Source organism: Suricata suricatta, chromosome 3, assembly GCF_006229205.1.
Source record: "Suricata suricatta isolate VVHF042 chromosome 3, meerkat_22Aug2017_6uvM2_HiC, whole genome shotgun sequence".
Lineage (NCBI taxonomy): Eukaryota > Metazoa > Chordata > Mammalia > Carnivora > Herpestidae > Suricata > Suricata suricatta.
Window position 1 is genome coordinate 157,576,742 of NC_043702.1, and position 19,906 is coordinate 157,596,647.

The window sequence follows — 19,906 nt, forward strand, 5'->3', positions numbered from 1 at the left end:
CTGCTAATCCAATGGACCTGTAATGTGAGCAAAAAATAAGTGTTGTTGTTTTTAGGATGTAGGTTTTTGGGGATACATCTTTATAGGAGTAAAATGTAGCCTCTCTTGACAATTACAAGAGATGTAACAGAAGATAGATAGATGATAAATAGATGATAGATAGATAGATAATACTGATAATAAATAAATATAAAAAATGGCTTTCTGTTAATGTTTTTAGTGTCCTATAGAAAGTAAAAATTATACACTATTTTTATGTTTCCTTAATATGCAGTAGAAAAATGAAACTCTAATTTGTTTGGAAAATATGAGAATTGTCCCTAAACCTTTCTGGAATAATTAAATTGACTGCATTTATTTGTACAGAGAAGAAACATTTCTGGCCAAGGTCTAATATTTCCATGGGTTCTAAAACAAATAAACATTCCTTGAAATTAAGTGATGTATTGTGAACAACAAGAATCCATTGAAACATAAAAATAAGTGTATTTTCATTTTAGTTCTTTGTTTTTTTTCCTCAGTATATGAAAGATGGCAAGATATTTTTAAGGAATATATCTTTGGCAAATTACTATCATAATGCTTGCACAATAGTGAAGCATCACTTTATTGAACATTTATTTGGGAGCTTGAAATATTGGTTCTATTGTAGATCAATCCCTCTGATAACAATTTACTAGCTTTGCAATTTGCTATTTCAATTTAATATTGCCAGTGGTGTTAGACCTGCTATTACTTTTATTGCTTAGATTACTATTGAAAATATTGTTGTGAGAAAGAAGTAATATTGCCATGATTTTATTATTAGACCACTTTTCTTATACACAATGCCAGGATTCTACAAAAGCATTAGGCTCTCAGACCATATGGTATCATTTATAACTTTTATGACTGGCTCTCAGAGTTCTCCACTAAGAATAGTAATGGTGATTTTCAGGGCTATGATCATAGAAGCTTACCACTGCACCAGATCAAATAAATATCATGCTCCAGTTTTGAAACTTGACAGTACATTTTTTGTGGGGGGGAAACAAGTAATAGCTGTGTCAGTTTTTTCTGTCCAATGTAATTCTAAGATAACCTATGACTTAAAAAAAGATTATTGAAAGCATTCAGCAGCTGTTAAATTTAAACTAACATATGATTTTTGTTTTTGATCATTGCTTATTTGAAGAATGAAACATTATATGTGACATTCTTGGAAAATGAATATCACAAATTCATTTTCCTTCAGTTTAGTAGCATAACATTCTTCTATTGATAAGTACATAAAATATGACATTACTTCATACTGTGAAACTGGTCCCATTTGTTAACATTATTATATTTGTGTAATTATAAATGAGAGTTATATATATAGTTAGTTTATGTATTAGCCACAAATTATATGCATTCACTGCCTAATATACAGACTTTGAATATAACAAGCTTTCAGTAGATTATTCTTCACAGCAGCAGTTCTCAAAGTGTAGTCAAAGGAAACCTGAGGTTCCCAAAGACACTTCAGGAAGTCCACAAGATCAAGCCTCCTGTTATACTGTTATTGAATGTTATTGCTTCTCTTTATGCTTTCATTCTCTTATAATTGTATAGTGGAGATGTCTAGAAGCTTCATGGCTTATGATATTGCAATAAACTCAATGCAGAAATAGGAGCATCAGATATTTTCTCTTAAGTAAGATATTAAAGAAGAGTGAAAAAATATGAAATAATGGCAATCTTCGACAAAATATATTTCATCTTAAAAATATGAGTATTTTTCAAAATATGTTGTGTATATGTAAGGTGCCAATTACTGTTATTTTACATTAATTCATAAATAAATATTTAATTTAAACTAGCCCACATAAACATGAGCTCTCTAGGGTCCTTAATGATTTCTGACATTGGAAGCTCTCAAGTAAGAAGTTTAGGAACTATCATTCCACACTTTTCCATGTCCATCCTGTTACAATAATCTGTGTGTTACAGAAGTGAGGTAGTCGTGCCTATGCTTGGAGCAATTGAGGAGACAGAGAGCAAAGTCTCTCCCTTGCTTCTGGGTTTTCTCTCATACTTGCAACACCTTAAGATCTGCATTTCACTCAGGAGGATGCAGGAAAGGCCTGGAGAAAGAAGAGCAATACCTAAATCTGAAAAGCAAAACTTAATCCCTACCCTGACTCCTCTCCCGCCCCACCAGACTGCTGCTTTTGTGACCCTGGCTAGAATGCTATGTATCCACCAGAGGCTACAAGCCGTTTCATATCTGCTCCTGTTGCTGTCAACAATAAAATCAATGTTGTGAGAGGACAATGGATAGGACAGGAAACTAGCTGCAGCTTCCTCACCTACTTTCTTTATCTGAAATGACTAAAATAAAGCCACTAAAAGCAGATGGGAGCAAGGGGCTTGAAACGGGAGATCGTGTTCCCTTGAGGAAAGAACTTGGAAAGGGAGGGAATGAATGGGATAAACAGAAAATTAAAGACATATCTAAATCCACTTAATCTCCAAGCCCTGGAATGGATGGAAAAGCAAGGCTTGGACAAGTCCAGAGGCTGCATGTATCTGGCTACTGTGAAGATGGAGCCCGTGGAGAGGTATTTGGAACTTGCTGCTTCCGGGCAAGCTGCCATTTCTGTGGAAGCTGCTAAATCTGTAGAAGCCACCATGTCACTGAATTTTCGGAAGCACTGTTTCCCTCATGTGTCTGTGCTCATAAACTCTGAGGATAATGGTCCCCACTTCATACCCTCCTTCCACACCCCACAAGTTGCTCTCACTGACATGCTCTAACCTGGAACTGTCCAAAGGAAGGGATTTGGAGAAAGAGTTCTCAGCTTTTGTCCGGTGATGGTGGTGCCAAGGGCATAATAAACAACTGAATACAATGGCCAACAGTATGTGATGTGTAAATGCCATAGTCCGAGATGTTTTATTTTGAAATAAATATTTAAGCATGAACAATTGGCAGAATCACATACTGTTTTTATTTTAAAAAGTCAAGTTCCGGGGCGCCTGGGTGGCTCAGTTGGTGAAGCGTCGGACTTCAGCTCAGGTCATGATCTCGCGGTTCTTGGGTTCGAGCCCAGCGTCAAGCTCTGTGCTGACCGCTAGCTCAGAGCCTGGAGGCTGTCTTCAGATCCTGTGACTCCTCTTTCTGACCCTCCCCTGCTCACGCTGTCTCTCTCTCTCTCTCTCTCAAAAATAAATAAAAACATTAAATTTTTTTTAAAAGTCAAGTTCCTGACAAATAGAATTAAAAATGTATTGGAGGAGCAGTTAAAGATAACTATACAGCTTTAATTACTATATTATACACAGTAATTTCTATATACATAATTGTACATATTAATTTTATGCATAGAGATATGTATAAATGTATGTTTACACATTTATTTGCTACCACAGGCACTGACATTGTCTTACTGAACATTTCATCATATTTTTTAATGCTAACAGATACTTCAATTGCATGTAAGATTTGTGTAAGAACGGAAGAAAAAAAAGGCAGATTTCAAACGAATATCATACAGCCACAGAGTGGCCTGGCTTCTCTGTCCTTCCTAGTTGTATGTAGAGACATTCTATGTGGCCGCTGGAACCTCCTTGTCTTGATACAGTTTCCCTTTTGTTTCTGTGCAGAATATTGGTTGCTTCCTTTTCTCTTTTTCCTCAGACATTTCAGTATTTGAAAGGTGTGTTTACTCTTTGTTAAAGTATGATTTTCCAAAGTTCTAAACAATGTATTAAGGATGTATCAAATGACCAGGGACTCAGATAATTTCTCTGTAGTGCTTCGAGAGTCCTATCTATATTTGGAAGTATATTTGGTATAAATTATATCAGAATAGTTTAATATCCTATATGCTTATTGGTAGATAATTTATAAATTCACCAACTTGAACATTACTAAAAATGGTGATTTTGTGGGCCACCTGGGTGGCTCAGTCAGTTAAGCATCCAACTTCGGGTCAGGTTATGATCTCACAATTCGTGAGTTTGAGCTCCATGTCAGACTTCTTTGGATTCTATGTCTCGTTCTCTCTCTGTCCCTACTCCGTTCACACCCTGTCGTTGTCTCAAAAAACAAAAAACAAACCAAAAAAAGCATTAAAAAACAAACAAAAAAACTTCAAAGGGTCTTTTAAAAAAAAAGATATGGTGATTTTGTTTTTATAGTTTTAATAATTGTCTTGTTTGAAAACACTTTATAATAATTAAATAATATATGAATTAGTATTTTAACATTTGTCATATATTTCGGGTATGTTAAATAACACTTCAGATGACAACACAGTATGTAAAATGTAAGTTATGGCTGGATATTATTTAAGTACTAATTCACCTTTTTCATAGATCTGTGCTCATAAGGAAAGCACTAAGCTCTTTTGGTTTCCACTTCCATTGTCGTAAAGAAATAGAAAGTGCTGCAAAAACTTGGACAACTGGCCTACAGGAGAGGGTGGTATCAGATGTGCTTTTCTAACTTAAAGAGAAAGTGACTATTCTTTGCATATTTCTGACTATTGTAAGGGTATGAAATGAAGTCTCTCCCTTCGCACCGCTATTGGTTTCTACTGAGCTTCCCATCCTAGGTGGACATTGCCTGCATGTTCTCCAGTTTCTCTCTAGGTATGACTTACAGTGCTTCATGCCTGGAGGAGTTTCTTCATCACCTCTAAGTCATGGGTTCATTCATACATTCATATACATTCATACAATGACCTAGCAATAATGACGGTGTAGAATTAAGAGAGTCAAGTGCCTAGAGCAGTACATGATACTTAAAAGATTCTGGATGGAAAATTTCCTTATGCAATCATGAATATGTACTTTTAGTTTTGCTTTTAACCCATGATTACATTTTTGGCAGATATTTTGAATATTTATCAATACTCTGAAACTTACGTATACTGTAATTTCACTACCTGAGATTCATTTGTCAGTTTCTCATCCATAAATTAAGAAATTTATCTATATTTTTATTTTGTAATGTTGCTTTCAACATGAATTCCCATATTCCATAGTAATATTCAGGCTTAGAACTGTAATATGCATCTTATTTTCATTCTGTTTTTCCACATGGTTAACTTGCAGTTTCATATTTTATATGACTAAACTCAAACTCTCCTTTTCCAAATGAATTATTCTGTATATGTTTATATTTAGCTTCAACCATTTCTCTCTGGATCTTGTCAACTGGTTAAGCCATTTAAAAAATATATACTTAATTCATAGTATATGTAATGTACTATCTTAGGCTTTTGGAAGGGGAAAATACAAAGAAAAATAAAAGGTTGCTCCAACCCTCAGAGAAATATAAAATGATCACTTCTTTTATATTTCCTTAAGTCTCTTATTTTTCTCACTTTTTCTCATTGTTGGCTCTGTGCTATAATTCCATAATTCAAATTAGTTTCACATCACATCTCAATAAATCTGGTCTGTCCTACTGCACCGTTATGAGGTTGGATGTAATAACATTTGTGAAGTCTACCAAACAAAGGTACTTTTTAAATATAGGGAATAGTAAATTTTTTCCCCATGAACTCTCTTAGGTTTCTTAAGACAGGAATCATACATTTTTCAGACGTGGTTTATTCTGAGCTCTAATTAATGACTGTGTCACTTTAAACTATTTGTTGAACCTTGCTAAGGTACATTTCCTCAACACTGAAATACAGAATATACCGGCACCCATCTCCCAGGGTTACCGCAAGGATTAAATGAGATAATTTGTGTACAGTGCTCAGCACAGCATGTATAGAACACTGAATAAATTATTAGAAGAAAAATAATAGCCCACATCTATCACTAATTATGTAAAAGACATTTTATTAAGTTTTTATTGTAATTTTATAATTTCATTTACACAGAAAATCTATAATGGAAGTACTATTGTTATAGCTACAATAATGATTCTTTCTGTAGTTTTACCACTTAGCTAGCACAGTGATACACAGGCTGTAGTTATTCAACAAATATATGCTATGCTTTTGTTAAAATCTAGACGATAATTACGTTTAGCCCTCTATTAGCTGTACCTATGAGTCAGTGTTCTTTCAAGAATAGAATCTGGGGCAGCTGGGTGGCTCAGTCGGTTAAGTGTCTGCTTTGGCTCAGGTCATGATCTCAAGGTTCCTGGATTCGAGCCCTGTATCCAGCTCTTATGCTGACAGCTAGCTCAGAGCCTGGAACTTTTCTTCGGATTCTGTATCTCCCTCTCTCTCTGACCGTCCCCTGCTCACGCTGTCTCTCTCTCTCAAAAGTAAATTTGAAAAACATTTAAAAAATTAAAAAAAAAAAAAGAATGGAATCTGACTGCAGTAGAAAAAAGAATTTATTTCAAGACATGGATTGGATTGCTCACAGAATCTGCAGGAGGACCAGAGATTCTGGCTTAGAGGCTATGCCACACACAGTCCCTAAGTCACACATACCAAGAGTAATTTCTGGAGGACACCAAGGAGCAAAAGACTCTACAACTGGCACATCTGACACCACCAAACAGGTTATTGAACTCATCATTAATTCATTTGACATGACTTTGTTTGTCATCTTTGTCCTAAAGGGAGTTGAAGAAGCAGGTACTTGTTCTTAATTTTGGAGAAAATATCCAGATGTGCTCAGGGCCACCAACTTAGAAATTTCACTCAGGCATTAGGTGCTTCCATTTTCATAAGATTGATTTGCAGTTCTTGTACACAGTTAAGGTTTAGGCCAGCAGCCAGGATACCTGCTACCCAGGTTTCCAAGTTTATGCAGTCTGATGTCATTAACAAAATATGTCTTGTGGTGTGATGAGATGGTCTATGTTCCCATGAAGTAAATCATATCGCAGAGGCTGTGAAATGATTGAATCCTAGAATTAAAGGAGAAATGCAAATGTTTAACTTTTATACCTGACATATGAAAGAAAACTGCTTCCGCTATGTTCTCTGTTTACAATAATAGAGGAAACAATTTGTACCAGAGGAGAAGCTTTTTCCCTACTGCCAGGAGTCATGCTCCCAGTAAGCTGCCACATCTGGAATAGCATTTTAATTAGAGTGGCTCTATGGTTAAGCTGGAACCAACATGGTGAGTTAATTGGAGATGGAATACGAATACTATCCTCACAATTTTCAGTATTCAGTGGATTTCTAATTTTTGCAATTGTGTCAGGCATAAAGAAAACAAGCAATATCACTTTGGATGTAGTCTATTGGTGGGAAAGGAAAGCTTCATTGTATTCTTACCTTAATAGGTCTTCTTTCATAATACGTTAGGGAGCTAGTGTTCCTCTATTCTAATTCGTAGGGACTATTCTTATTACTTAGGGACTGGAAAAATAAAGATGGCATGAATTAAGTTCCCACTGGATCTAATTTGAGGGGGGTTCAGGGAAAACCCAGTTTACTATCTTAATTCTACAAGGCTACCCACTGATTCCTGGAATATTCTGGCATTCAGGAGCCCTAAGAATTAATTCACAATGCACAGAAAAGATTTGCCCTACTTAAACTTTGTTATAGGAGTTCTGAGTCTTTGAAATGATTCAGGACTGGGAATTCCATAGGGCCTCATTCTTCTCTCTCATGATGACTCAAGTCAGGTAGTAGCCTCCAGATTCAATATTTTTTTTTCAATTATACAAATCAAATAGGACCTCAGGGCACTGGTCCTATATTTAAATCCCTAGGGACCATGAGCTGATTAATAAACTATAAAATTCCTACTGGTCAGACCTTTCTAAGTAGCACACTAGACCTGTGGTATATTACAATACGTACAATTCTACAATTCTAGGCTTCAGTCACAGAGTATTAATTGTATTCTTACTGAAATCAGAATTTTCCTGATTTCACACAGCTTTTCATACTAACTGGCACCCCCACCCTATAGAAAATAGCCACATTGTTCAGCAGAGATGTTAGTATTCTTTTTCACAAATGCATGTATTTTTTTCTCCAATAAATATTAGCTATTCCTTGATAGCTTATTGGAAAATGAGTCTTAGAGTAGTTTTAGTAAACTCTCCTGGGGTGTAATGGCTGACGGAATTGGGGCATGATGGTCTGGCTTCCCAGTGAAGGTCATTCCTTTGAGTAAGATTATTACAATGGCTGAAAGCAAGACAGCATTAGTCAATCAGACAAAGAAGAAGGTGCTGTGTTTTTGGAGTCAAGGAAGCAAACATTAGTGACTAATGCTTTGAGTCATTCCCAGTTCATTTCAGTCTTTCCATATGTCTACCTTCCGGTTCCCCTGTTTCCAGGCTTTTGTAATCAGTGGTCTTTCTAATTTTAATTTAACAGATCTAGCAGGAATTTAAATTCAATCTTGGGATCAAAGTTTGTTTTGAAGCCCGCCAGCTGCAAGAGATAAAGGATTCCTTTAGCATAGTCTTTGAAGGCCTCCAACATTCATTCCGTTCTTTGAGAAGAAAGTGTAGGAATTTGAGCTCTCTAAGCAAGCCATCTTTGTTTCGCAGTAACCAATTCACCCTCATTCTTTGAATTTTTCATATTCTTCATTCAGTTCTGTGTGGGTACATGTCCCAAATGCTGTTTCTACAACATTCTAGATGAGCACAGGTGGTATTTCTGTTGTCAAATTTCCACTCATTGTACCATATAGGTTAAAAAGCTCCATGTCTCAACCAGTCTAGGACACCAAGTATACGTTCTCCCTATTGCCAAACCACGACTGATACCAGTTCTTGATTAGCCCCGATTCTTTGCTGCAAGTAAAGAAAATAGGCTAATCTTAATAAATTAATCTGATAAGGAATTCATTAAAGCATTTGGAACCATCAAGTAATCTGGTGAAGCATACTTTAGTGATCCATAGTCAGGGCGTCAAAAATCTCGCATAAGACATATTTAGTGAGGTCCTCACCACTAAGTGCGTAAATGCTCCACTGCTCTGAACATACCATGACTGCTGTAACCCCCGCTGCCCGAGAGAATTGCTCTGGAGATCCTCTTTGCTATTGCATCAACAGTTTAAGGTTAAAAATCTGGGTGGGTACACCAGATTCCTGTAGCTTTTATGATGCGTCCTGTCTGTATCTGTAAGGGGACCCGGAAAGTGAAGACCTGGATCTTGCAGGTTCTGTGGTTATTGCTCTGTTCCAGTAATTTCTCAAACGTTTTAAAAGGAACTCATAAACACTAGTCGGTTCACCATACGGAAGTATTTTAATATGAAAATATGCTGTATCTTTCAGAGAAAAAGAAAAAAGGAAACGCACAGCTTATTTCTACACAGCCACTAAGGATTAGGATCAGTTTTAGATTTATGCCCTTGTGTTCCCATCACTTTGTAGCCTCATAAAATTGGCCAGTTCACAAGCTATTGAACAGACTTGTCATTTAGTTTATGCAGCATTATAGTATTTTGTCAATTTCAGTTCTATTTCAGTACAAACTCTATACCCGTGACTTATAGAATGATGTGAATAGACTTGCACTGATATGTGGCCACTCAAAGTCATGCCAATAATTTACTATAAAAGTTGGGAAAATTCTAAAGTGATACAAATCATTAAAATAGTCTCCATGAAATGTGTGGATAAAAAAATCTTTACAAAAGTAAAAATTGAATAATTATTGTCAGAATTATGTAGAGGGTCACAAGTTATGTATTCATTGTACTCCCTCAGGGGTCAGATTTTCATTTAAATTCTTGGTAACTTTCTGACATTCAGGACACTGATTGCATGAATTTTCTTTCTCTCAATTTTCTTTTTATATCAGTTAATCTTCTTACTCACATCCCCACTTATTTCTGGATTGTGTATGTTACCTATGCACAGCAACAACTTCTATCATGTCAACGTTTGCGATTAATTTGGGCAAATCTTCACTAGCGAATATTAGAAGATAAAAGAATTCATGCTATCTTGCAGAAACCTGGCTCTTGAGAAACAAAAATTAAGTTTATAACAGGTTGTTCTGATTAGGCAATAACTTTGACAACCATTGATGGACACAATATCATGTTCATCTGTCAGCTTTAGAGTTAGTATTGATATATTTTAGACTAAACCAACAAACAGATTAATAAACAAAATACAGTGATAGAAGGAGTATATATTTTGCCATGTATTTGGGGTACAGTACTGCAGTCGGTATAAGGAAGTATTATTTGTTTTATTGGCTTTTGCTGACAGAAAATCTGTGTTACTCTAGTCAGTTGTTATTAACATGTATTATTTCAGAAAGTCCTGCATTTGCAAACATAAGCAGGAGATGAGTTCAAAGGCATTAAATAGGCAGTGTCACAAAATCAGATATGGTGATTCTTTCTGTTTAAAACCAATGTTTTATAGTTTCATTACATAATATTTGACACAGATTTTTTTACCTATTACCTTCTTTCATTTTAAAAGATGTTCTGTGTCCCTGTTCTTTGCACATGTTGTTAGATATTGTACAATATGTTATTACTATAGTAAGACTATTGCTATATTTCATAATAATTAAAATTGTCATCCATATAGCATTGTCATTTCTACTGAAAAGATACTTTGATTGTCTTAATATCTCAAGTATCCAGAAAGAAATGCATAAAATATGAACCAGCAGGCTTCTACTTTTATATTAACAGGTAATTAAATAAGATCATTTTATTTAAATGTGTAACACGTAAGATATGCCTATAGTGTATTGACAAGCCAATAGTATTTTTTGGCTATCTTTTTATATTGATTCACAATACTTCTTTAAATTTTAATCAAATAACACATTGATACAAACTCATAAAAACCAAATAAAAAAAAAAGGCACAGTTTCCTCCCTCAATCTTTCCAAACTCAAGTCCTACTTTCTAATGGCAACAGTTTGTTTTAGATTATGTTGAAGGATTCATAACTCAAGAAATAATTTCTAAATAATAATGAATAATACCTGATTACTTTTCTACACTTTTGGGGAAGTAAATTATATATTCTCAAAGGTTTAGAAAATTTGGAATGCTTTAGAATCCCTTTGAAAATATATCCTAAATCAGTTCTGAACATAGATTCTGAGTATTTGAAAATACATAACTATATTAGTCAATGCTTCACATGCTTATCAGTAAAAGCAGAAAGACAAGTTAGGATATCCATATTTATGACTATTGAAGCATGAGAATAGAGTATAAATATATAAATATATAAGATCAATATGTAAATGCAGCAGTGTTAATAAAAATTTTGCTAACAGAGTTATGACACGAAAATCATCTATATTCTACATCCATAACTATGCCACTAAAAATCACATGAAGGAATATTGGAGAAATTGTATTAATATTTAAAGCACTTAAAAGAATTCTGTCAAAGCCAGAACAAATGAGAGAGACAAAGAGAGATATTGGGGTGGGGAAAGAACAAATTAGTTTCAAAACTAGCTAATTAAATATCAAGTGTTAAGTTACTATCAGGGAAAAGGGGGGAAAATGAACCTGTTCAACTATTTAAAAACATACTTTTAATGCTTAAAAACACTACTGTTTAATAGAGAAATAGTAGCAGTATAGAGGGTTACATGATGCCTAGCTAGTCTTCTATAAGTTATTTCTAAAGTGTCACCTAGCCTAATTCACTTTGCCTCCACAGATTCATTAACACCGTGCATTTCTCTCTGTATTATTCTTTGCTTCATGTGACTTAGTTTTCTCAAGAAAAGTGATTGACTACAAATTCCTGCCATTAAGAGGTTGTTTATTACCATTTATAATTATTGCTGTTGTATTATTTTATTTCTCTATAGTCTTCGCAACCGTGTTGAACAAAAGTATTCAGTTGGTACATACCTAACAAGTATTTCCAGACCAATATTTCTCTAATAATCTAAATACTAAATTTAGTTTCTCTGGGTTATTTTTATGCAACATTAGTTTGGTTTTTTTATAAGTTTATTCATCCCAAAATGTATGGATAATTATTGTTTAATTGCCATTTAAAAAGTACTTTATCTTTGACACGGCTTCTGACAATACTGTAGGCTAAAATGTTGTGTGGCATCCCCTAATCACTGTATCATCTCTCTTAGTTACATAAATCACTGCACTTATATAATAATTCTAACGTGTCATTCAAATTTTGTGTTTATACTCTATAAAAATGAATTTTACTCATTACCAAGCACAAATGAATATTTCTGGAGATTCTCTTGATCTCTAGTTGAATGGATTTCAGAAACTGAAGGCATTATTTTACTATCAAAAATTACCTTGGGTCATTTGCCGTTTAAAAAAATAAGATGAAAGTTTATCCACACTCACTTTCATAGACTGAAACATCTGTATGCTCTATGCACAAGTGTCCTATAAATATTTTGAGTGACTGTCAATAGTGACTCTTAATGACTTCATAATGAAGACATCATTCAAGTGCCATGTTAAAACTATTTCTTAGAAATTACACAGTGACGGGTTTCAGCTGACAGACACTATTCCATACATTTTGATAATACAAAATACATTCTATTTTAAAATACCATTTAACTTGAATAAAATTTACTAATTTAGAAACTTTTAGAAGTGTATTACAACAAACAATGAAAAGAATTAAAATATGCATAGCCATGTAACAATAAAGTCTTATCAAATGTGTTCAAATAAAAGATGACAATGAAATGAATGATTAGCTTTCAAAGTAGTGGCATCTGTTCTGTGAATAATCCGAGAAACGCTTTCCAATTTCCATGCATCGTCTCCTTTATTCAAAAGAAGGAATTTCTCAAAAGAGACATATGGGACCAAACACAATGTAGGGTATTGTGAAATTGGAATTTTAAAACGCATCTCTTATTTGTACCCTGGTTACTTTAAAAAATGATTTGAAGTATATCACATGATATATCCTCCAAGATCTTCATAGGGGTGTCTAGGTGGCTCAATTGTTTAAGCATCAGACTCTTGATTTCAGATCAGGTCATTATCTCACGGTTTATGGGTTGGAGCACCATGTGGGGCTTCCTGGTGACCATGCCGAGCTTACTTGGGATTCTCTCTCTCTCCCTCTCTCTCTCTGCCTGACCCCTCTAAATAAATAAATAAACTTACAAAAAATCTTCATATTTGTTTTGCTATAAAAATCATTATTTCTTCTAGTAATAGTCTATGCCTTCAATATCCAAAAGATGCTAGGATTCTGTATTCATTTATTCCAGAAGAAATAATAATTCCAATATCCATGAATATAATTTTCTGTTAACTGCCAAAAAGTTGTACTTGCCAGCATTGAAGAAATAGTTTGGATCTGAATATTGAAATAGCCCTTATACATTATATATATAATTGATTAAATATGTATATGCACTAGTGTAGATCCCTTTTTCCCGAGTGGCATAGTTTAAGAAATGATAATTTGGAAGTTTAAAAAAAATTTTTTTTTAAATGTTTTATTTATTTTTGAGACAGAGACAGAGCATGAGCGGGCAGAGGCAGGGAGAGAGGGAGACACAGAATCTGAAGCAGGCTCCAGGCTTTGAGCTAGCTGTCGGCACAGAGCCCGACGCGGGGCTCGAACCCACAAACGTGAGATCTGACCTGAGCCGAAGTCGGACACTCAACCGACTGAGTCACCCAGGCTCCCCTGGAAGTTTTAAAACAGCGTGTTAGAAACACTGTTCACATCACAAAATGGCTATTGTTACACTTTGTCCGAATTCAGTTAAATAAAAATGAGTGCAACTGAGCATTTGGAAACAACTGCTTTTCAATTGTATATTTAAAACTAACTGAAACTTTAAAGAATTGCTTATAACATTATAGAATTTGAAGATAAATGAGATTATAATCATCCATAATCTCATTTTCAAAGGAGGAAATGAAGGTACGGAGAGACTAAGGTTTCATGTGTACCATATAACTTTTTGATGGGTAGAATAGTGACTAAAATGTCATTGGTCTCACTTGCCAAATAATAACTCTTAAGTCTCTGAAAACACTTTACGGATCTTGTAGTGTGGAGGAAACGCAGCCATATACTGCAGCAAAATGAAAGCAACATAGAATTCTTCACAAAACAAATGTTTTTAAGAAGTAGTAAAAGTAATAAAAAGGATTTTTTGTTTTTATTTTTTAAAGTTCCTAATCGTATTTACTTTGGAAGTTAAAGAGTATGGGGAAAGGCTATACTCTTTTCTGTCTGTGAAAATGTTTTTATTGAAGTAAAATATATATAAACATAAAATTTGCTATTTTATCTGCACTCTTCAGTAACATTAATTATGCTGACAATACTGTGCAACCATCCCTACTGTCTTGTTTAAAAAAGTTTTCATCACTTTAAACAATTTCTGTATCTAATATGCAATAATTATGTTCCACTCATTCTTCCCTCACCCCTGGTAAATTCTAATCTATTTTCTATCCCAATGAACTTGACTAGTCTAAACATCTCATATAAGTGGAATCATGCAATATTTTGCCTTTCCAAGGTTTATTCATATTGTAACATGTATCAGTACTTCATTTATTTTTATGGGTCAATACTATTCATATACATATGTGAATGCAATTAGTATATATATTTCAGACATTTGAAAGGAAAACAACTTCAGATATGATAATTATTGGCACAAAAACAAAATAAAAAAATTAGAGCTTTAAATTTAAAAATTTTTATTCTTTTTGGCATGAACTTTGTTTCAAACTACTTTGCCTTGACACATTAGAATACAGTTAAAAGGAAAACCAGAATGCATAGTTGGATATTAAAATTTTCTATTTTAAAAGCTTTCTTTCTTTGAACACTAATATAATCATTTAATAATTATTATATATATTTTCTCTACTGAGATAATGAAAATATTTCTTTAAAATGAAACACTTGTAAAAAATTATTAATACTAATGCCAAAAGTGAAGACTAAATTAATGACTACTCTTTGTGAGAGAAAATTCATTCAAATGCCGTCAAAGGAGAACATGGAAAAATTACGTTCAGCTTTAAGTTTCTGCCCAAACTATTTGCTTTAGTACAAATTATGTTAATTATCTTCTTCCATGAAAATTCTATTTTAAGGAGAACAAAAAAGAAAACAATTCAAAAGCATCAAAAGAAAAATCCCAACTTGCTATTAATTTGCCACACACAAAATCATAGATTTTATTTGTTATTAATATGACCATATTAAATGTGTTTGGAGAAAAGGGAAAATAACTGTTTTATTAAAGTATTGAATTTTAACATTTTTCCAGATGAATTCAAGTTCTTTATGAAAAGGCTACCCATGAATTATTTCCTCAACACATCTGCCATAATGCATTTGTGGACAATGGATTCTCATTTTCAGCGCCGCTATGAGCAACTGGAGAACAGCATGAAGCAACTATTCCTAAAGGCTCAGAAAATTGTGCACAAGCTCTTTAGCCTTAGCAAGAGGTGTCATAAACAACCACTCATCAGTTTGCCAAGACAAAGGTAAGGCATGTGTGACAATATAGACAGCTAAGGGTGTTGTCTGGACAGTGAGCTGTGTTTATTTTCCGATTGTGGATATGGTGATATACATAGTTGTGTTATAATTTGTATTATTTGAGATAATTTGAAAACAACATTGTCCCTTAAGTCTCAAAATATGTTCCAAAGTAATAATCCAGCGGGGAACCCCTATCCTGACACTGCCTTGGTTTTCCTTTTCTTTTATTATCAGAATCAAGAAATCATTCTGACTGCTTTGTATAGTAGTTGGCTAATAACTGTAATACAGTGAACAGAAAACACAAAATCTTACAGGTATTTTGTACACATAGGATAGAAGTAGTATCACCAAGTAAAATTTCTCAATATATAATTTTCAAATAAAAGAATTTAAAGTTTATTTCCTTTGAGCAGTGCTCATAATAAATGAATAAGCATAAATAAACCTCAGTCTCCATAAATCTCTGAAAATTGCTGAAAACTTGGAAAACTCTGTATGAAAATGACAGACTGGTAAATCTGTTGTATCTGAGCTAATTTAGGAAAACAGAGCTTTTAGATTTGCAGTTTCTGAGTTGTCGATTAATCAGTGCACTGACAAGTTGTATTTATTTATGTGAAGTCAGATTTTTTAAATACAGCAAAATTGGGTTGCCTTGGTGGCTCGGTTGGTTGAGTCTCCAACTCTTGATTTTGGCTTAAGTCATGATCCCAGGATCCTGGGACAGAGCCCTGTGTCGGGGTCTGTGCTAGGCGTGGAGCCTGCTTAAGATTCTCTCTTTCTTTCTCCCTCTGCCTCTTCCCTCTGCTCGAGCACTTTCTAAAATGAAAGTTTAGAAAATACAGCAAAATAGAAGGCTAAGGAAAAATATAGGAAAATATCATTGAACAAAAATGCATCTGTGTCAGTATCTCTGTTATATAATGCTTAATTTTTGACTTGAAGCTTAAATCTTTATAATGAGAAATAGAAACAGAGTTTTTCACTGAAAAACAAAACAAACCTGGAAGTCCATCCATTTTTAAAAGTTCAATTTCAGTCAGTTAAGTATCTGGCTCTTGATTCTGACTCAGGACATGATCTCACAATTTTGTGAGTTTGAACCCCACATTGGGCTCTGTGTCAGCAGTGCAGAACCTCTTGGGATTCTGTCTCCCTCTCTCTCTGCCCCTCCCCCATTCCAGCTCACTCACTTACTCTCTCTCTCTCTCTCTCTCTCTCTCTCAGGATAAATAAATAGACTGATAAAAATGTTTAAAGTTCCATTTCAGAATAAACCATTGACATTCTTTTAATTCAATGATTTTTAGGCTATTCAAAGTGTCTGCAAATATTACCACTTGAGAACATTCTCATTGTCCTTAAAAGGAACTCAGTGCCAATTAGCAGTCCCTTCCCATATTCCCACACCCAGTCCTAGGATATTTGCCTCTAGAAATTTGTAATCTGGTGTTTGTCCTAATAATTTGCCTATTTTGGACATTTCATGTAAAGGGAATCACACAATATGTGGTCTTCTGTGATTGGCCTCTTTTACTTCGTAAAGTGCTTTCAGATTCATCCATATTGTACCGTGTGTCGGTAGCATGGATATATCACATTTTGGTTATCCATTAATTATTTGATGGACATTTGAGTTGTTTCCATTTTTTGGCTACTATGAATAATGCTGCTATGAATATTTGTGTGCAATTTTTAAAGTGGACATATATTTTTTTATTTTCTTGGGCATATGCATAGAAGTGAAATTAACAAGTCATAAGATAACTTTATGTTTAACATTTTAAGGTGATGCCACAGTGTTTTCTAAAGTGGCTGCACCATCTTATATTTCAGCCATGAGTGACAGTTCTAATCATTCCATATCTTTATCACCATTTGGTTATAGTCATCCTAGTGATTGGGAAGTAGTGCACTTTTGTGGGTCTTTTAAATGTTTGTTTATTTTTGAGAAAGAGAGAGATAGAGCATGAGCGTGAGTGGGAAGGAGCAGGGAGAGAGGGAGACAGAGCATCTGAACCAGGCTCCAGGTTTCGAACTGTCAGCCCAGAGTGTGACACAGGGCTCAAACCTCTGAACTGTGAGATCATGACCTGAGCCAAAGTTGGACATTCAACCAACTGAGCCACTCAAGCGCCCCACATTTTTGTGGTTTTAATTTGCATTTCCCCAATGACTAATGATGCTGTCTTTTTATGTGTTTGTTGTCCATTGTGTTATCTTCTTTGAGGAAATTTCTATTTAAATTCTTCCCTATTTTGTCTTTAATTTTTATTATTGAGTTTAAGCATAAGTTATATATTTGAATGCCAGTCTTTTTTCAGCTATATGATATACAAATATGTATATTTGTAAATCTGAGACATATTTATATGGTCCTTACCGATCTTTTCTCTCTCTTTCATCAGTCTAGCCAAAAGCTTGTCGATTTTGTTGATCTTTTGAAAGAACTTCTATTTTCTTAATATTTTTACTGTTTGCTTCTTTATTTGACTTTTCTACTGTAATTATTATTATTTTCTTCCTCTGTTTGCTTTGTGTTTATCATGATTTTCTTTTCCTAGTTTTGTAGAGAGAAGAGTTAGGTTAGTGATTCCTTTCATCTTTTTTAGTATAGGCTTTCACAGTTATAAATTTCTCTCTAAGCACTGCTATGAGCTTTGTTATTTTATGCATCCTACAAGTTTCTTATTCCCTCCATGCATAAAATATTTTTTTATATATCTGTCTGCATATTTACAGGGAACATTTCCTAACAAAGAATCATGGCGAGAAAAGCAACTGTTATTTAATTACAATGAACTTTATGCTTTATGGGTGTGGGTTAAATGCAATTTGTGAACTACTGAAATAGATGGTTCTACATTCCAACAAAATAGGAAATGTAAGAAGATGAGGTAGGTTAGGAAGCAAATTGATGAGTTTGCTTATTAAGATGTTCTGTTAAGCAAGAACAACTAGAGCAGCAAATATACATCTGAGCTCGGAGGAGACCTGAATAACTGGATGGCAATATTCAGCGCATGTGAAATTGCATGAGAGGATGTGATACCATGGAAAATGCATAGACAGAATCTGAAGATATATTAGGGGTAAGTGCGCGCCTGGGTGGCTCAGTCGGTTAAGCGGCCCAACTTCGGCTCAGGTCATGATCACACAGTTCGTGGGTTCAAGCCCTGCATTGGGCTCTGTGCAGTTCAGAGCCTGGAGCCTGCTTCAGATTCTTTGTCTCCCTCTCTCTTTCTGCCCCTTCCCCACTCATGATCTGTTTCTCTCTCAAGAATAAATAAAAACATAAAAAAAATTTAAGGTGTAAGTGGAGAAATGGAACTTGGAAATGAGCAGACAGTGGGGTAAAATATATCATGAGGGCCACGTTAATTTCTAGCAAACATAAACAAAATCTAAACATACAAATATGCGATAAAAGTACAGGATTTGTAAAAAAAAACCACATGAAAAAATGAAACTATTCAAGTTGGATATGTACAGAATAAATAAGGAGAATAAAATACATGTGTTTGAAAGTACATTTAATGGAAAATATGGAACTAAATTAAATAAACTATGGGAATAATTCTTGCTTTCTAAAACTTTTCAGCTAAATAAATCAAAGATCACCAGAGTCTTCTCTTGACTTTCTTTTTTAAATTTAGCATAATTCCTATATTAGCTATTACTTATCACACACACAAAATGTAGACTTGATAGGTAAGGAGTCTTATTGAGTTTGGATTTTTTCCCATCATTATTTTTCTTTTACTAAGAATGTGGGATTTATTTTTGTTTTGCTTCTTTTTTCAATTTGATGGAGTAATATAAAATGGCATTAAGAGACAACACCAACAATGTTCTACAATCTGTTAGGATATAGTAGGGGAAGAAAGGTTGAATATTTGTGGGGTATGTTTTTAAACATTTTTGAAAGAAGTAGATAAGCAATACTTGCAACTCACTTCCATCTGAGATTTTTTGGTACTGCCTTCAGGGCATTTTTCTCAGCATTTTTTTTTTTTTTTTTTTTTGCTTCATCCCATCCTTAGAATTAATCTGTTACACTAACATGTGGAAAAATAAGCAAAAGCAAATAAAATGAGATCTGCAAAATGAACGTCAACTAGTTAGATGATTTCGTGTTAAAAATTTTTTTAATGTTTATTTTTGAGATAGAGAGACAGAGTGCGAACAAGGGAGGGAGAGAGAGAGAGAGAGACACAGAATCTGAAGCAGGCTCCAGGCTCTGAGCTGTCAGCACAGAACCCAACGCAGGGCTTAAACCCATGAACCGCGAGATCCTGACCTGAGCTGAAGTCGGACACTAAACCAACTGAGCCACCCAGGAGCTCCGCTTGACCTTTTCTGTATAATGACATGTAGGTTGAAGTTTTTCTTTGTAATACATAGTGCAATTCTTTCTTGAGATAAAGAAGGATACTCAAATTAATCTCACTGAGTTTACATTGCTGTTGATCTTATGAGGTCATGGGACATTAAAATCTTCTTTCTTACTTGAATAAA

General features: G+C 34.4%; 1 protein-coding gene across 4 annotated transcripts in view; it reads left to right on the forward strand.

The window, feature by feature from the left end:
• BRINP3 (BMP/retinoic acid inducible neural specific 3) overlaps positions 1 to 19,906 on the forward strand; it is a 414,132-nt gene that overhangs the window by 322,026 nt on the left and 72,200 nt on the right. For all 4 annotated transcript variants that reach the window (XM_029935640.1, XM_029935642.1, XM_029935641.1 and 1 more), the window contains one exon: positions 15,165 to 15,387. In XM_029935640.1, coding sequence (XP_029791500.1) covers positions 15,165 to 15,387 — 223 coding nt within the window. The remainder of the gene's footprint in view (positions 1 to 15,164; positions 15,388 to 19,906) is intronic.